At 34.1% G+C, this 20,769-nt stretch overlaps 1 protein-coding gene across 1 annotated transcript in view; it reads left to right on the top strand.

Moving 5' to 3' along the window:
• The window catches only part of furinb (furin (paired basic amino acid cleaving enzyme) b), a 167,764-nt gene that overhangs the window by 122,075 nt on the left and 24,920 nt on the right, over positions 1–20,769 (top strand). The window contains exons 8-10 of the mRNA XM_073831446.1: positions 3,661–3,833; positions 11,108–11,320; positions 18,071–18,171. Coding sequence (XP_073687547.1) covers positions 3,661–3,833; positions 11,108–11,320; positions 18,071–18,171 — 487 coding nt within the window. The remainder of the gene's footprint in view (positions 1–3,660; positions 3,834–11,107; positions 11,321–18,070; positions 18,172–20,769) is intronic.

The following is a 20,769-nucleotide window of genomic DNA, read 5'->3' as shown; positions in this document are numbered from 1 at the left end:
CCTTTTGGTTTTGTCCTTTTGGTTTTGTCTTGCCCATATTTGTATTTCCCCCTCATTAGTCTTGTTAGCTTGTTTGTAACCACGCCCTGTCTTCAGAGTATTTAAGTCTGTGTCTGCTCACTACCCCTTGTCCGTCGTTAACGTTACATGTTCTCATTTGAAGCTCCTGGTTTTTGTTTATTTGTTTGTATTTCAGTGGTTCATTTAATAAACTTTCATTATATTCATTTACTCCGGTTCTCCTCCTCCATCTCCACTCCTCAAGTGGGGTCAGTACATTTTTATTCTTTCTTTTTTTGAAGGAAATTAATGGGGTTTTTTTTCAGCAAGGATAAATGTGTTAAATTGATCAAAAGTGATAGCGAAGGCTTATATTGTTAGGAAAGATTTTGAATAAATGCTGTTCTTTTAAACTTTTTATTCATCAAACAAAAACGTAGCACAGGTTCAAAAAAATATTTGACAGCACAGCCGATTCCACTGATAATAAATCAGCATATAAGAATGATTTTTAAAAGATCATGTGACTATGGAAGCCCATATCTGCCACTAAATAAAAAAAATAAAAAGGTAATTGTGACTTTTTTACCTCACAATTCTTTTTTTTCTCACATTTGCCAGTTTATGTCTTGAAATTGTATTTTTTCAGAATTGCCTGTTTATATATTGAAATTGTAACTTTTTTGCTTGTTTTACTGCAATTCTGACTTTATAACATGCAATTGTGAGTTATTAAGTCGGAATTATTAGATATAAACTCTCAATTAGTCTTTCCCCCCCTCAAAATTGGACTTTATAACTCTTTATAACTCTTAATAACAATTGCAAGTTTATATCTCACAATTAAGAATTGCGAGAAAAAAAGTCTGAATTGATCTGAAAGATCTGAGTTTATATCACGCAATTCTGAGAAAAAAGTGAGAATTGTGAGTTTGTATCTCGCAATTCTGACTTTTTTTCTTAAAATTGCGAGTTTGTGTCTCACAATTCTGACTTTATAACCCACAATTGTGAGTTATATTATGCATTGTGAAATAATAGGTCGCAATTACCTTTTTTTATTCAGTGGTGGAAAGGGCTTCTATATGTGACAGGAGTAATGGCTAATGAAAATTCAGCTTTGCATCACAGGAATAAATTCTATTTTAAAGGAGATTACATTAGAAACCCTTTTTTGTATTGTAATAACATTTTGCAATATTACAGTTTTTTCCTGCATTTTTGAAAAAATAAATGCAGCCTTGATAAGCAAAAGAGACTTTTATTAAAAAAAACATCAAGTCTTACTTATCCCAAACTTTTTAACAGCAGTGTATGTATATGTATATGTTAGGGTTGGGCATCTAAGGTATAATGCCGATCCGATACGCATCTCGATACAAAGTATCCGATCCGATATATTAACGATACATTTGTGACATATGGCGATGCAATACGATACGATTCACACCCATATCACGATACGATGCGATAATTCAGCACTAACTAATTAGATCAAGTTTATGTGATGATGTGAAAGAAGATGCGGTGCCAGTGAATCAGTTTGATTATTTATTAACCAAGTAAAACCAAGACTTTTTGATTATGTATATATAAATATATTAGACAGATTTAAAGCTCCTGAATTCTTTAATTCAGACATTCTAAACAAATACAGAGTACTTTTTCTAAAGTAAGTGAACCTGCCAAACAGAACAACAGGGAGATGCCAAAATACCACTCACTAAACCTGTCCATTTGAACTGGACTGACCGAATATCTACTGTTTGTATCCATCATAAAATGAACATACAAATGAAAAATACAGCAAATACATACTATATCTGTTGATACTGGTGCTCATATGTGCATAAACACCACTGACCCTTACAAGATCCACCTCTATGGGTGAGCATCCATTATAAAACACTCACAAGACATTCATTTTGACAACTATGCAAATATTTTGAAATTTCACACAAAAATACTATGGATCAGAGCCCCGAAAGCATGACTAGTTCATGAATCAACAGCGGACTTATGCGTGCCTAGACTCCGATATGCAAGAGTGTCATTGTTACTATTACTCTGATCATCTTTACTTTTACATTAGTGCGAGGGTAGAGACCCGTTTTTCCGCGGGGGTATAGGTTATTTTTATGTGGGCTTTTGCTGGTGGGAGTGGGACAAAATAACATACATTTCTGCAGGAGCGGGACAAAAAAATCCGTCCCTTGCAGGTCTCTGATGATGTTTGCGTGCCGCGGTTGAAAGTTTTGAGCCGCCGTTCAGTCTGTATGCGATGAGGCTTGCTGCGCCGAGTCCAAAGCAATCAATCACAGAACACGAAAGAGGCTGTGCTTTGACCATTTTAGGATAAACTTTAAGTTAATTTTAAGCCATCTCGCAGGCCACCGGTTGAGAATCCCTGCTCTATGTGACTTTCTGGACACGCCCCGGTCTCTGTAGTGTTGTGATAGGCTACGTCATTCACGCAGCAGTGAAGGGAGACGTGCTTGCGAAACAGTTCAGAGGGGAGAAAACAATCTAACAATATTTTCCACTTTCTAAATAATAAAAGTATTGTATGTCTACTAATAATTATAAAGAAATAAATCGGGATTTACCGATGCAGATATGTTAGAAACGATGCATCGCGATACAAATGCCAATTTGTATCCGATGCGCACTTTTTAAACCGATGCATCGCATCGTTAACGTTTTAAACCGATGCACCGGGTGAATCGGGGAATCTTCCCATCCCTAGTATATGTATATGTTTTTTGTTTTTTTTTTCTATTTTAGAAACGGGGACTCAAGGGGTTCCGTTAAATGACATATTTAAACTTTTTGCATTCTTTGGTACACTGCAGTTTGCTCAACAGCCTGATGAATTTGCACATAAGGATATTAAAAGATCTAATTTGTCCAAATCTTTCTTCATATTTAAAGGGATAGTTAACCCAAAAATGAAAATTCTGTCATTAATTACTAAACGTCATGTCGTTCCAATCCCATAAGACCTTTGTTCTTCGCTCTTCAAAACACAAATTAAAATATTTTTAATAAAATGCAAGAGCTTTCTGAACCTGCATAGAAAGCAACACAACTAACACATTCAAGGCCCAGAAAGGTAGTAAGGACATGGTTAAAATAGTCCATGTGACATCAGTGGTTCAACCGTAATGTTATGTAGTTACGAGAATATTTTTGTGCACAAAAAAAAATAAATAAATAACGACTTTATTCAACAATTTTCGTAGCTTCATAATGTTCCGGTTAAATTTCTGATTATTTTATTTTATGATGTTCTTACTACCTTTCTGGGTCTTGAATGTTTCAGTTACGTTGCTGTCTATACAGGGTCAGAAAGCTCTCAGATTTCATCAGAAATATTGTAATTTGTGTTCTGAAGATCATTTGTGTTCGATTAATTTTTGGGTGAACTATCCCTTTAACACTAATTATGTTCTGGTCGTCTGTGTATTTTGTTCTAATGCAGCATTTTTGCCCTCAGTGCCAATAGAAAACTTTGTACTAGAAGCTTCCTTATTTGTTTTTCCATTCTCTCTTCCAAATATCTGTCACATTTACAGACAGTACATTTTCACAAACCCGATTTTCCTGTCTCTCTGGTATCTTCATTAATGCTCTGTCTGTCCGCCTCTTTTCCGTATGCAGGTGTGCGGATGTTGGATGGAGAGGTAACAGATGTTGTGGAGGCTCAGTCTCTGAGCTTGAACTCCCAGCACATCCACATTTACAGCGCCAGCTGGGGCCCAGAGGATGATGGGAAGACAGTGGATGGCCCTGCCAAACTGGCCAAAGAAGCTTTCCTGCAGGGGGTTACTGAGGTCAGTATAGACTGGAAAAGATTTGACTGCTGGAGGTCTGCAGGTCACAGTACTGTTGGTTGCTAGTAGGCGTTTCTGCCTCTGGAAGTTCCAATGTTATTTACTGACTGTAGCTTTTGAAAATTTATTGCTGGTAACATTAGGATTTCATTGCATTTTGATGAAAAAAAATAAGTTTCCTTCCTGCAAAAATGTGTTTTTTTTTATATCAAATGCAGAAGCACATAATACATCAGATTTTACAATTTCTGACATGCATGTAAGCAGAAATCTTAAGATCTGAAGTATCTCATAGGAGATGCATACCATTGCTGCTCATTTGCATAAATCAAAACTTTTTTTTAACTTTGTTGAATTGCTCATGTCACTGAAACTCTTACTGAAAACGAATGACTTCCAGTCACAGCGTCTCGTCAAGTCAGTGTCAGCGTGAATGCTCACGTCAGGTCAACGGAGCAGATTTTAGATCAGCTAAATGTGTCACAGCTGCCGTCGACTTCGATCAGCACCTCCGTTAGAGAAAGCCGTCTGGACAGGGTGAGCTGTAGTAGATGTCAACGCCTGCTTAAATGCATTTGTGGAGAGAGAATTGAGAAGGATGTGCGCTTTGACAAACACAGGATTACAAAGAATACTATATTTAGGGAGATTACTGTGATCTTGGAAGGAGATGAGCATTTGTTTTCTGTTTTTTGTTTCTTGATATGGTAATTCTTTCTTGTGTGGCACACATAGTTTTATCCCTGGTGGGTTTATACCTTGATAGAGTTTCAGCATACCCACTTGCACTATGAATATGAAAATCAATTTTGTTTTTATCCGTGATTCAAAAATTAGGCTGTATTGTTGCTTTCACCCATTCTTTTTACAGTGTCTTTGTCCCTTTTATTATTTTTTGTAGTGTTTTCTAAAGCAAATATTACTATTCATTTTGCTCACATGCTACTCTTGAAAAGTTTGTGATCGGTAGGAAATAGCAATAATAGTAATAGTAAAAGAATATATATATACATATTATATATATATTAAATTCAGTTTTTTGTATATATTAGTGCTGTGAAATGAAAAAAAAATGTATTATGTTTATATATTAACAACATTTATATGTAACATTAATTATATGAATATAAATATATACATGTAAGTACATGTAAATGTTATATATATATATATATTTGCTTATACACTACTATTGAAAAGTTCCGTAGGAAATAGTAATAATTGTAATATTGTGAAATTGATTACAATTTAAAATATTTAATTTGAAAAAAAATTAATTATATATATAATTTATTTTAAAAAAAATTACCCTCAGGTAGGAAATAGCAGTAATAGTAAAAATTAGTAATATGGTAAAATATGATTACAATTTAACATACTGAATTATAAAAAAATAAATATTTTATATTTACATTTGAACAAAAAGTGGCATGTCCAAAATTATCCATACCCTTCTCAATAATTAATAGAGAAGCCTTTATTGGCTATTACAGCAATCAAACACTTCCTATAATTGCTGACCAGCTTTTTGCATGTCTCCACTGGAATTTTTACCCATTTATCTTTAGCGATGAGCTCCAACTCTTTCAGGTTGGAGGATCACCCTGATCTTTAGCTCCCTCCACAGATTCTCAATTGGATTTAAGTCAGGACTCTGGCTGGGCCACTGCAAAACGTTAATGTTTTGTCTGCTAACCATTTCTTCACCACTTTTGTGGGTTTTGGGTCGTTGTCGTACTGAAATGTCCACTGGTGCCCAAGGCCAAGTTTCTCTGTAGACTGCTTGATGTTGTTGTTGAAAATTTTGATGTATTCCTCCTTTTTCATGGTACCGTTTACTGTGATTAGGTTCTGGTCCACCGGCTGAAAAACACCCCCAAAACATTAGGTTCCCACCACTATGTTTGACAGTGGGGATGGTGTTCTTAGGGTTGAAGGCGTCTCCTTTTTTTTACGCCAAATGAAGGCTACATCATTGTGGCCAAACAATTCAATTTTTGTTTGATCTGACCATAAAACAGAAGACCAGAAGTCTTCTTCTTTGTCCAGATGAGCATTTGCAAAGGCCAAGTGGGCTTTTGTGTGCCTTATCTGGAGAAGTGGTGTCCTCCTTGGTCTGTGTCTGTGGAACCCAGCGGTGTGCAGTGTCCGTTGGACTGTCTGCCTTGAGATGTTGCCACCAGTAGAGCCCAGATTTATCAGGATGGCCTTGGTGATGATCCTTGGATTCTTTTTTACTTCTCTCATTACCTCTCTCTTCTGGCCAACACAGGTTTCATTTTGGCTTCCGACCACGTCCTCTGAGATTTTTCACAGTGCGGAACCTCTTGTATTTTTTAATTAATACTTTGCACTGTAGCCACTGTAACTTCAAAAATTTCGATATGGTCTTATAGCCCTTTCCTGACTTGTGAGCAGCCATAATGCGTAGCCGCAGGTCCTCAGTGAGCTCCTTTGTCTTAGCCATGACTGTCCACAAACCAACAGCAGAGAGCTTCTGTTTTTCACCTGTTGAGTTGATTAAAACAGCTGTTCCCAATTAATCAGGGTAATTAGGATGCTTTAGAACAGCTTGGACTATTTGGAATGGTATAGAACTTTGGATTTTCCCATAGACTGTGACAGTTTGCAAAGGGTATGAATAATTTTGGACATGACACCTTTTCTTCAAATGTAAATAAAAGCTGAGAAATATTTTTTTCCACAATGACGCCTCTTGTGCATCGTCTTATTATCTTTTGGTAGAAGCCTGTGTCATTTCCGGTCAAAAAAAACTTGCTGTTTTTATAAATAAAATAAAAGTAACTTTAAATCAGAATTTGCCAGGGGTATGAATAATTTCGGGCTTGACTGTATGTGTGTATATATATATATATATATATATATATATATTTATTTATATGCCACTCTTCAAAAGTTTGAACTTAATTAATATATATATTGATGTATGTATATATATGTAATGTATGTATGTATATATAATTTTTATTTATTTTTTGCTCATAAGCTACTCCTCAAACGTTTGTGACTGGTAGGAAATAGAAAAATACTAATATTGTGAAATATGGTTACAGCTGAACATTTGTAATTTATAGGGGACATTTTTAAAATATATTTTCAAGTAAAATGTAATTTATTCTAGTGATAGCAAAGCTACATTTTATCAGCCATTACTCCAGTCACATGATCCTTCAGAAATCATTTTAATATTCTAATTTGGTGCTCAAGAAACATTTCTTATTACTATCAGTTAAAATTAAATATTTTGTAACATTCTAAATGTCTTCACTATCCAGTTCCTGTCTGTATTAAAAAAAAAATCCAGTAGCGGTAGCGTATGTACAGTTATGGATATAAACAAACCCCTAAACTTCAGCGGAGAAGTCATCACGCATCATTTGTGCTCCAGACATGAATGATGCTTCGAAATGTGTGGCTGAGGAGAGGCTATTACTTTTCTAAGCAATCAGACTTGTGATTTTTCGCCTGGGGGAATGATAAAACATGAATAAACAACTGAAAGATGAACTAGTCTTGTCTACGCACATCTTGTTTGTTCATTTCGATATTATTTTTATTCCATTTTCTTTTACAAACCTTGTACTTTCAAGTGTTTTAAACCATACGCTCCGAACCTTTTCCCTCCTCAGACAGAATGTCAATGTAACATGTTAAAATATTCAACAAAATTCGCCCGTCTTAACCCTTATTAGTGTGTTGACGCATTTTAACAGCCATTTAGGAACTTGCGTCGTCTCCGGAATAATTTAGAACAATATCATTAATGGAATTAAATACAAACCACCTGCTTTCGCCTCACACTGCAGAAATGATGAGATCTGATGCGGCGAGAAAAGAGCATGGTGTTTGACAGGCAAAGGATCTGACCTTTTTAGGACGGCTGCCCGCCGTGAGCGCCGCTTCCGTTTCATCCCGAACATGTCCTTGGTAATCGCAGACACTCTTTTGTCGGAGCGTTACAAAAAGATTTAATCTTTTGCCTCGTATGGCACTTTGATACAGCCGTGCAGAATAAGTTTGACTGCTGTTAATTTCGGTGGGATTTAAAAATGATTTCTCCCTCTAGTAATTTACTCAAATTACGCCTCGCATAAACATCTGTCTCAGCGGTACGACTCTGGCTTATTGTCTCTTGCACTTTATCCCTTTAGTTCTTTATCCCCAATTTTATCACTCCTAGAACTGTGCCTCTGAATATTTTCAAGCAGATTGCGGCATCTCAAACAAACAAACAAACCGTTCATGGCCACAATAATCCTGAGTCAGTCAGCTGTGAATATTACCCATATGGACAGCACAAGATAGAACAGAAACTTTAATCAAATTCAGCCGACTTGCTTGACTGCGGCAAGATAGGAGACTAATATACTGTATGAGAAAAGAAGAGTGGCGCTTTGTCAGCTGTCCAGCCAGTATTACTAAAGCATTAAATACAGCAGATTTCAGAGGTCGCAGTATTGGTTTTAAATTAATCATGACAGCCGTAATTGGCTCGTTAAATTGGATTTTTGTGGCTATTGTAATAGAGATGAGCCTTGTGCGCACAGACATTAATGGACACTACACAGATGTTTGGTTCAGAAATATATTTGTCTCGCACAGTCAGACGTTTGATTTGCATAAAGGCTATCAGCAGCGTATTCTAGCCAAGAATTGAATTTTTGAAAGTTTGATGCCACAGACCTAACAAATCCCATGATTAGTTCTACCTGATATTGTTTGTATCACACCAGCAACTTGTAAACATCAGATTTTTCCAGGGGGGAAGTCTCAAAAGGCCAGCTAATCAGATTATAACTGGCAGTTTTTAATTAGCGCTTTCCATTTATGTGAACAAAATGTAGGATGAGTGTTTGTTGAAACTATCGTTCAAAAGTTTGGGATCAAAAGTTTTTTGAAAGAAATTAAATGACTCATTAATTTAATCAAAACTAACAGTTAAGACTTGTTTCTTCTTCTGATGAAAATGTGCCATGGTTTGCAAAAAAATATTAATAGGGCTCTATTAAGTGTTTTTTATTTTTTTCCAAATCGCTTTAATTTTCTGGATTCCGTTTTTTCACCCATGGTTAAATTAGAAGATATTAAACAAAAAAGCATGTCTAACTGATTTAAATCATGAAACATACTCAATTTAACAGCAATTTGTTAAAAGTTTAACAAAAATGACATTTTAAGGCCCTATGAAATACTTTTTTTTTTTTTTTTTTTTTTGTTTGTTCTTTAATTCAGTTTTATTTTTTACCAAATTCAGTTTTTTATTAATTTCATTCAATTTGAAAAAACAAAAGCATCTCTAATTAATTGTTTTAATTTATTTATTCAGATTTTTTTTTTGGTAAATACATTTTCTGGATTTCATTTTAATGGTTTCATTAAATTTTAATTCTTTAATTAATTGATTTAATTAAAAAATATATTATTTATTTATTTATTATTCCCTTTTTTTCTTGTAAATAATTTCTGGTGAAGATTTTCTTCTGGTTAATATTACTTAAAAATAATGTTTATTATTTTTTTGACTTAGTTTCAGTTTTTCCCCCCCATTTTAATGGTTAAATTGGAAGATATTAAACTAAAAGCATGTCTAATTAATTGAAATCATGAAACATATTCAGTTTAACAGCAATTTATTAAAACTTATAAATAAATAAATTCAGTTTTCTTTTTTACCAAATTAGTTTTACATTTACATTTTATACATTTGAATAAACAAAAGCATCTCTAATTAATTGATTTAATTTAGAAAAAAAAATATTTATTTATATAAATACTGCGTTTTTACATTTGTCTTCTAAATACATTTTCTAGATTTCATTTTAATGGTTTCATTCAATTTTAATAATCAAAAGCATCTCTAATTATTGATTTAATTAAAAAATATATTATTATTTTATTTATTCCCTTTTTTTCTTGTCAATAATTTCTGGTAAAGATTTTCTTCTGGTTAATGTTCGTTAAAAATAATGTTTTAATAAAAAAAATATATTAGTAGTAGTACTATCATTACATATCCAATTAATTGAAATCATGAAACATACTCAATTTAACAGCAATTTATTAAAAGTTGAACAAAAATTAAAAAAAATTTAATGCCCTATGAAATAAATTTTTTTTTTGTTTATTTTATAATTCAGTTTTATTTTTTACCAAATTCAGTTTTTTATTACATTCATTACATTTGAATAAACAAAAGCATCTCTAATTAATTGCTTTAATTAAAACATTTAAAAAAAAATATTTATTCATTCAGAAATACTGTGTTTTTACATTTTTAATGGTAAATACATTTTCTGGATTTCATTTTAATGGTTTCATTAAATGTTAATAATCCAAAGCATCTCTAATTAATTGATTTAATGAAAATAAAATATTTTATTTATTCCCTTTTTTTCAGAAATACTTTTTCTAGTAAATAAATTCTGGTGAAGATTTTCTTCTAGTTAATATTCATTAAAAAATGTTTTAATAATAATTTTACTAGTAGTAGTACTATCATTACATTTAGTATTTTTTTTTGTCACAGTTTCTTCAAGTTAAACTAAAATTTTATTTTGACGGGTTGCTGTGAAGACCTTTAGGTTGCTGTTTCTGGATTCCATTTTAATGGTTTCATTCAATTTGAATAATCAAACGCATCTCTAATTAATTGATTAAATTAAAAAAATATATTATTATTTTATTTATTTCCTTTTTTTTCCAGAAATACTGTGTTTTCACATTTTTCTGGTAAATAAATTCTGGTGAAGATTTTCTGATAAATATTCCTTAAAAAATAATGTTTTAATTATTATTTTAGTAGTAGTAGAACTATCATTACATTAAGTATTAATATTTTTTTCTGTCACCATTTCTTCAAGCTAAACCAAACTTTTATTTTGACGGGTTGCTGTGAAGAATCCTTTAGGTTTCTGTTTTTGGATTCCATTTGAATGGTTTCATTCAATTTTAATAATCAAACGCATCTCTAATTAATTTAATTAAAAAAAATAATATTTTATTTCTTTCTTTTTCTTTTTCAGAAATACTGTGTTTTATTAATTTTTCTCATAAAAAAAATCAGCTTTGCATCACATGAATAAATTACACAGAAAATAAATAGATTATATTGATAAAACATTAAAATAATATTTTGCAATATTTCAGCAAAACCAGACTCATTAAAAAAAAACTAAAAATGTACACACCCCAAACCTTCTAAATGGTAGTACTTTGAAAGGAGTAATTGATCATGTTGTATGCATCTGTTTTAGGGTCGAGGTGGACTGGGCTCTATCTTTGTGTGGGCATCTGGTAACGGAGGGCGAGAGCGGGACAGCTGCAACTGTGATGGATACACCAACAGTATCTACACGCTTTCCATCAGCAGCACCACACAGTATGGCAATGTGCCGTGGTACAGCGAGGCCTGTTCCTCTACCCTCGCCACCACCTATAGCAGCGGAAACCTCAACGAGAAACAGATTGTACGTTCATATGTGCAGACAGACCTCCATACATGTTTAGCATAGTCACATATGTTCGAGTCATATAATAATCTAACACAGAGGCATTTCTGTAAGTATTTTCATTAAGGAATACACTGCATCTTCACATAATTTTTTTATTGAATTTATTTTTTGCTAAATATCCATAGATTTTGATTAGTAGTTTGCGTATGCGAAGTTTCTGAATCTTTACAAAATAAGAGAGATCATACAAAATGCATGTGGTTTTTTATTTAGTACTGTCCTGGGGAAGATTATTTTACATAAAAGATGTACTGTGTGTGGTTACCTGAATGATCTACGACTGTTTTTTTTGTTTTGTGATGGTTGTATATGAGTCCCTGTATGATTTTGAGATCCATCTTTTCATACTGAGGACAACTGAGGGACTCAAACACAACTATTGAAAAAAGGTTCAAACATTTACTGATGCTCCAGAAGGAAACACAATGCATTAAAAGCTGGGGGGTGAAAACTTTTGAACAGGATTAAGATATCCAAATTTTTCTTACTTTGGTGAAATATCTTCTTTTCTTTTTTTTTCCATTTAGTACTGCGCTTCGGAAGCAACAGAAGATACTTGCATGTCTCCTGGAAGACAAATTAAGTACAATTCACCTTAAATCTTCAAATGAATGCATTGTGTTTCCTTCTGGAGCATCAGGGAATGTTTGAACCTTTTTTTAATAGTTGTGTTGAGTCCCTCAACTGACCTCAGTGTGAAAAGATGGATCTCAAAATCATACAGTCACTGCTGGAAAGGGTTTAAATATGCAAAAGATGCTGGAAAACTAAAGAATCTGCAGGACTGTTCAGAACAAACACGGGACTCATGAACAACCATCACAAAACAAAAAAACTGTTGTAGATCATCTAGGTACCCACACACAGTATTAAAAACCAAGGGTTCCCTAACTTTTAATACTTTTAGCTATTTGTTTGTCTTGTGGAATATATGTAAACATCTTTTATGTATAAATATCTAACTCAGGATAGTGCTAAATAAAAAATAACATGCATTTTGTATGATCCCTCTTATTTTGTTAAAATTATTCACATTTTTCACAGATTCCGCAAGGGGTTCCCAAACTTTTGCATGCCACTGTATATAACTAAAGGTAGACATTATATATTTTCTTAAAACAGTTAATTCCTGTTTATCTGGTTGTAAAGAATGGATATTTTTACTGTAAAACAAGACAAAATACTAAGAATACTAGAAAAAGATGTTTTGCTGTGCAGGCATGTATGCAAATGCTTACAAAAGCCTTCAGAGTTGTTTATTATCAGAAACACATGCACATGCTTTTCTACAACCATGTCTCATTAAAGGCTCCAGAAATAGATCGAATTCACATTTCAGCATTGCAGCATTTACACGTTAACAGCACAGAGACATCATGCCCTCACACTGCCTAACACTGCCATTCTCAGTTGTAAGCAGAACTGTAAACGTCAGAGCAAACAGCCCATGTGTGCCAAATTTTCTGCATGGTTTAAATGGCCACGTCACGACTGTACACAAGGAAAGTGAGTGATGGAGTGCCTCCCTGTTCAACGTGCTGTGAAGATGAAGTGTCAGGCGGAGAAATGATTTCCACATCTGCCGCTGTGATTTCCTGTGGGCTATATGAAAAAGAGCTCTCTGAACGTCATGCCCTAAGGAGGCAAAAAAAATCACTTTAGAGCAGCGTCTGAAAACTTCCCAATCACAGGTGCTGCCGCCGAATGCCGTACGCATCTGCTTCTCTGCCCCGGCGTTTCCTCCGAGAGTGGAAATGAGAAAAAGGTGTTTGAAAAAAGCAAAGAGAGAAGGAGCATAGAAATTAGACCAAGTGAAAGAGAGAAAAAGACATAGAGACAGCAATTTCTGAATACCAAACATGCTGCATTGCAGATTATTTGGGTCCTATTTGCAAGTTTTCCCCTCGTTTTCTGTTACATACCTTCATTTCATCCGCATAAGCTGTATTTGAGTGTGCCTAAGCAGGCTTTTTAATCAGGGCGAGCTAATTAGGCCAAAAGACTCCTATAAAAAGAAGATGCCCTTCACAAGTTCGAAAAGTCATTACTTTGGATCATCGTGATGAGCATCTGGGCTATTAGTTTGCACTGTGGCTGCGTTTCTAACAGAATTCAGAAGAAGTCATTTTAGAAAAATCTGTCATTTACGCACACTCATGTCGTTTTGAAGAATTTCCTAGTCACTCTTTTCTGTTTAATTAAAGTGAATGAGGACTGGGGCTTTGAAGCCCCATAAAAGTGGTCCATACAGCTCATGTAAAATTTAAGTCTTCTGAAGTCAGTGTAAGTCATTATTCACTGAAAATGTTGACATCTGCCTTAGATCTCCTTGATTTTTTCATGATTCATGAATGTTTTACTCAATAGAATTCAGTCATTGATTCATTAACAATTTGTTCACTAAAATTGGAATGATCTGGTTGGGTCATTGATTCAAAGATCTGATTCATGATTCATGGATGATTTGTTCATTGGAATTGGAATGAGCCAGTCAATGAGTACGTTTACATGGACAACAATACTCCGATTTTAACGCGATTAAGACAATACTCTGATTAAGAAGCAACCATGTAAACTGATATTTTTGATTAATTTAATCCGACTAAAGTCATAATCGGAGTAAACACAAATCGAATTAAGACAGGTGGAGTATTCCTATTTTAGTCGCATTATGGAAGACATGTACACACCTTAATCACACTATTCCCCTTGCGTAGGACTTTTCACCAGAGGATACACACTAATGCTGCGTTCCAGACAGGTTTTTGAGCTCGTAAATCACGTCTTCAAACCACGACTCAGGACTTTGTAGCACTTTCACGGGTAGAAGTTTGGAAAAACACGGGTTTCCTGGAACGCGGCATAACGCTCTCAGTTGGTCGCACGTGCATATGCTTTGGTTTCATTTTTATTTATTAATTTTTTTTGCTACAACATGGGATTAATCAATGCTCATTGCTGATAAATAGTTTGTCTGTTATCATAATTTATAGTTTTATGGAAACGTATTTAACATTCAACCCGTTCTTTTTCATTAGTAGGCTATTATTTGTGATTTTAATTTTGTGAACGGGATTTCCGCTATTGGAACGTCTTAGGATGCTTTTCACTTTTACTTTTACGAATTCATGATCTTTTGCTTACATATAGGCTACACCTATCAATTTTAAGATTAAAACAAATTCTTAAAAGATGGATTTGTTATTTTTAATTAAACAGCATAACAACAATCAAATAAAACTAGCTTATATAGCATTTATTAACAAAAACTAATAAGACGAGGCATGGACTCCATCACATGCTGTGTTATATGCCGACTAAACCATTTATTACAGGGCGCGCAATCAAATTAATTAATAAAAAATAAATAAATAAAAGAAAGCCTCCAAGGCGTAATGTGACGTAAACGGCAAAGATAACAGGGTTTTCAAAATGAAAACAAACAAAAAAAAGTCAAACTAAACTGGCTTTCGGTGACTGTGCTTGCGTGTGATTTTTTTCCTAAAAACTGTCTGGCTCTGAAACGCTCGCTGTATGGAGCAGCACAGCATGCACAAAAATGTGTTGCATATGTCCAGAGCCACTTCAAGCTTTTGTCAAATTAAAACCGAAACATCCAAAAGTCTATAACGAAGATGAACTGATAGCGTCGCGTGTTAATGATGCGTGTCATTAACCGATCTATGTACTATAACATGTAAAACGGGAACATGAAAGGAATATTCTAAAAGCAACTCATGTAAACAGCTTAATCATATTATTGTCTTATTCAGAATAAGGTCATTAATTAGATTTCTGGTGTCCATGTAAACGTAGTCATTGTTTCAATGATCTAATCCAATGGAACTAACTCAAAATATGATATGTTTTAGATATTGCCATCTGCCTTAGATCTTTTTGATGTTTTCATGATTCATGAACAGTTTGTTCACTAAAATTGGAACGACACAGTTCAGTCATTGATTTAAAAATCTCATTCATCAATCTATGATTCGAGAACAATTTATTCACTGAAATTGGAATAACCTGGTTGGGACATTGATTCAGAGATCAGATTCATTGAAACATGATTCATGAGTGATTTGTTAATTGGAATTGTAATAATATTATTGACACACTGATTCAAAGATCTGATTCATTGACTTGTGATTCATGGATGATTTGTTTGCTGGAATTGAAATAACACAGTTCAGTCAGTTATTTTTAAAGATCTCTATTTATCTATGATTCATGATTCATAAATGATTTTTTGTTTATTGGAATTGGAATGATTCTATTGAGACATTGATTCAAAGATCTGATTCATTTACTCATGATTTATGAATGCTGTGATCACTGGAATTGGAATAACACAGCTCAGTCACTGATTCAAAGATCTCATTCATTGATCTATGATTCTTGAACAATTTGTTCATTAAAATTGGAATGATCCAGTTGGGTCATTGATTCAAATATCTGATTCACTGATTCATGAATGATTTGTTTATTGGAAATAGAATGATGCTATTGAGACATTGATTCAAGGATCTGATTCATTGACTCATGATTCATGAATGATGTGTTCATTGAAATGAGAATGATTCTATTGAGACATTGATTCAAAAATCTGAGTCATTGACTCCTGATTCATGAATGTTTTGTTCGCTGGAATTGAAATGACACAGTTTAGTCATTGATTCAAAGATCTCATTCATTGATCTATGATTTAAAAATTAGAATGATTCAGTTGGGACATTGATTCAAAAATCTGATTCTTTGACTCATGATTCATGAATGATTTGTTCATTGGAATTAGAATGATCCTATTGAGACATTGATTCAAATATGTGATTCATTGATTCATGAATCATGGGTGATCTGTTCATTGGAATGATTCTATTGAGACATTGTTTCAGATATCTGATTCATTAACTCATGCTTCCTGAATTATTTGTTTATTGGAATTGGAATTATTCTGTTGAGACATTGATTCAAATATCTGATTCATTGACTCGTGATTCATGAATGATTTGTTCGATGGAAATGAAATGACAAAGTTCAGTCATTGATTCAAAGATCTCACTCATTGATCTATGATTCAGGAGCAGTTTGTTCACTAAAATTGGAATGATCTGGTTGGGTCACTGATTCAAAGATCTGATTCATGAATGGTTTGTTCATTAGAATTAAAATAACAAAGTTCAAACATTGAGTCAAAGATCCTGTTCATTGATCTATGCTTCATGAACAATTTTTTCACCAAAATTGGAATGATGCGATTGGGTCATTGATTCAAATATCTGATTTATTGATTCATGAATGATTTGTTCATTGGAATTGAAATTATCATATTGAGACATTGATACAAATATCTGATTAATTGATTCAAAGATCATATTTATTGATCTATGATTCATGAACATTTTATTCACTAAAATTGGAATGATCCAGTTGGGTCATTGATTCAAGTATCTGATTCATTGGCTCGTGATTCATGGATGATATGTGCACTGGACTTGAAATAACAGAGTTCAGTCATTGATTCAAAGATATTGTTTATTGATCTATGATGTATTAACAATTTGTTCACTAAAATTAGAATGATCTGTTTAGGTCACTGATTCAAATATCTGATTCATTGATTCATGATTCCTGAATGATTTAATTGGAATTAGAATGATTCTATTGAGACTTTGATTTAAAGATCTGAATGATTGACTCGTGATTCATGAATGATTTGTTCGATGAAATTGGAATGATCCAGTTGGGTCACTGATTCATAGATCTGATTCACTGAGTCATGATTTATGAGTGATTTGTTCATTGGAATTGGAATGATCCAGTCATTGTTTCAATGATCTAATCCAATGAAGCTAACTCGAAATGTTCCTAGTTCCAGTCTAACTAGCTGGATATTCAATCTGATAACTTGTGAGACCTTTTGACGGGTTGAACTTGGTTCACTCAAATTCACAGTCACATTGAGAGGAAAATATGATTTCTAGTGCTGTGGCTAGTTACGCAAACTGTGAATCTCTGATACGCTCATTCCTGTGAAAGTGGTTTCAGACTCTCCAGGCAAATCTATCTGAGCCAGCTCATTGAAGCTCATCCGAGATGTTTCAGACGGCTTTAGAGTGTTTGTTTGCTTGATGTCAAGTCTGTCCCAGTATGTGTGACTGCGATAGCTCCCCCTCTCCCTCTTCTGAGACCCCCCGTTCCATTAGGATGACAAAGGCAATAACAGATTCAATTTAAAAATGGACGCAATCTTGCCGACAGCGGTGAGGTGGGATTTTGAGTGTGTATGTGTCTGTATGTGTTTAAATCAGACTGATGGGACAGACACAAATAAAACAAACGAGAAAAAATGTGTGTGGGTGTCTGGCAGCCTCTCACCTGTGTACGCTCTGATGGTTCTGTAGCCTCGGGCTGGACGTCCTCTCATCCTGACCGTTGTCAATCACGCAGGCATGTCGCCGTGTCTCCCATGCCGTGATTAAAACCCCAAACCCTCATGTGTGGGGTGCCAGCTTATTAAGTCTCCCAAGCTGTCAAACAATTCATCACAGAAGCTGCAGCGAATGAGGTTTTTCTCTCAGACTCCCAGGCAATTTGACAGGCGCCTCTGGCTGACAGACGCCCTCATATAGAGCTACAATGTCCTTCCGATAGCTGACCACCAACACACCTGACCTTTCTATATATGTGTTTTCATCTGTGCAGGTGACGACGGACTTGAGGAAGAAGTGTACAGACTCGCACACGGGCACGTCCGCCTCGGCTCCCCTGGCCGCCGGCATCATCGCTCTCGCTCTGGAGGCCAAGTGAGTGATGACAACAATGACACCTGTCTCTATGGACAGACACACGCACACACGCTCTACACACTCCTGTCCATCATTCCCTCTCATCGGTTAGACTTCATTACCCCTCGTGCATCATCTTCAACCCTCCGACACACTCTGACATCGCCTTGACATTGCTCATCCAAAAAACGAAGGAGAGACGGAGAGAGTCGGGCGATGAGTGCCAATCAACACTCCTTGTTCGGGGGCCGATTGACCCCAAGGCCCCTGTACAACATCAAGTCATCATCCTCGATTAAAAGCTCCTGCGGAGTATTTTATCCTGTATGCTGTGAGGCAGTAATAAGACATGGAAATCACGTCTCACAAAAGCATCGGGTTGCTTTGTCTTTTTTCTGTGTGGCGGAGTAACTGAGGTCCTGGTTTGCACACGCAGTGTTTGTGCATGTGTGAGTTCGGCCCCTGCTGTTCAGGGTCGTAAGCCCCGCTGGTGCCGGCTTTGATCGTGCTTGCCCCAACAATGAAAGAGAGGGGAATGTTTTTGGGGGCATTTTTTATTAGGAACTCCATCTCTATTCTGTTTCTGTCACTACTTCTTTTTTCTGCGGTTGGAAGTCTTTGTGATGTCGCGCTGTAGGTGACTTTTGAAGGTCTGGGTGTAGGAAAGACAGTTATACTTATTTTCCACTAAAATGCGTGCTTGTGCAGGAATCCGGTGCTTGGACAGGGGATCTGTATCTCTCAGAACTACCTCGTGATTTTAAATCACATCACAATGTATTTGTATTATAAAATTACATCTACAGTCAAACCAAAATTTATGCAGAGACATTCAACATTTCTATCAACTATCACAGTTTATTCACAAAAATTTCAAAAGTGGTAATAATATGACAAGAAAATGTCAAACTGTGTCAGAACAATGCATCTTGAAAATGTCATATAGCTTTGATAGAAAGGTATGTAATGGATTACAATCAACCAAAAATTCAGACAACTGTTAGTATGACAATATTTACACAACTATCAATACTTTGTTGACCAATTGCCAAGCAATGCTTAATTTTGTTCAGTCTGTGGTATAAAAAGGTTGCATTAGCAATTATGCTAACTAAGTTTAATTAGTTACATTTATTTAACACCCATTAATAAGTATCTAGATAGATAGATATAGTTATAAATGTATATATAACAGTAAAACAGTAACTTTGATGTCTATGAAGGTCAAAAGAACAGTTCGTTTAAAATATAATTCTTTTGTAACATTATAAAAGTCCTTGCTGTCACTTTTAATCAGTCTGATCAAATTTAATGTTTCCTTGCTGAATACAAATACTCATTTCTTTTAACAAAATGTACTAACCCCAAATTTTATTTATATATTATATAATTTTTATTATATAGATTTTTTATGTTACATGTTTTCCTGTTTTCATTTTTCTAAACTCTGTTTCAATAGTTAAATTAAAAAAAATTAATCAAAAAGCATGTCTAATTAATTGAAATATGAATAGTACATAATTTATTAAAAGTTTAACAAAAGTTATATTTTTAAGGCACTGTGAATTTCACTTAATTTTTTCTCAAAATCAGTTTTATTTTTTACTAAATTTTGTATTTTTTATTATATTTTAATAACCAACAGAATCTCTAATTAACTGGTTTTCTAATATTTCTAATTTCTAATTTTTTTATTTTTTTATTTTTTTCAGAAAATATTTTTCTAGTAAGTACATTCTGGTAAATAATTTTTCTGGTAAATATTTCTTAAAGAATAATGTTTTATTCATAATTTTATTAGTAGTAGTAGTACTGTGATTACATATATACATATAATATAAGACGACCCCCCCCTTGTAGGCTTTTTGAAAAACAAATCTTGTCTTATTTTTCTATTTTCATTTTTGTTTTGAAAGTATGGCAAATACTGGTAAAATGTACCAACAATCACATTTAAAAATAACATAAAAACAACAGGTAACCCATCTAAATTATTTTACAAAAAGTCTATCCATCTCATAGTAGCCTACAAAAAAATTATTGACATTGAAATTTCATTTTTTTCAAATCTTGGTGCTGTCATAAGTTTTAAAATCACTTATAGAGGAAGTTTGGTCCCATCAGGCAAACATGACAGTCAGGACTCATGCCGCTGTAAGTTTTTCTTTGTCTTTTGTTTTCACTCAGGATGTTCTAACATTACAACACACATTACATTATGTATTTCTTGGCACACTGGTTTTAGGCTTATTTGGCGCCACCTATTGTTGTGGGTGTATTATTGGCATGTCAAAGTCTAGACCTTAAAAAAAGACGACCAAATTTTTTCAAATGTATTTTAAAGAAAAAAAATTGTCTTATATTCGGGTCAATACGATAATATATTTCTGACACTGTTTCTTCAAGTTAAACATAACTTTTATTTTGACGGGTTGCTGTGAAGACCTATAAGTTAGTGTTTGTATATGATATGATGATAGTTTTTCTTAAAAGAAAATGTAAAATGCTCATTAAGTGAATCTTAAGGTCATTGTACACTGAGTCTGAAATTGTTCATATTCGCCATCCTTTCCTATCAGAATGCTTGCTATGGATGTGAAAACACAGAAAATTAAA

The sequence above is a fragment of the Garra rufa genome, chromosome 25 (genome assembly GCF_049309525.1).
Source record: "Garra rufa chromosome 25, GarRuf1.0, whole genome shotgun sequence".
Classification (NCBI taxonomy): domain Eukaryota; kingdom Metazoa; phylum Chordata; class Actinopteri; order Cypriniformes; family Cyprinidae; genus Garra; species Garra rufa.
This window is presented reverse-complemented; position numbering and strand designations above follow the sequence as displayed.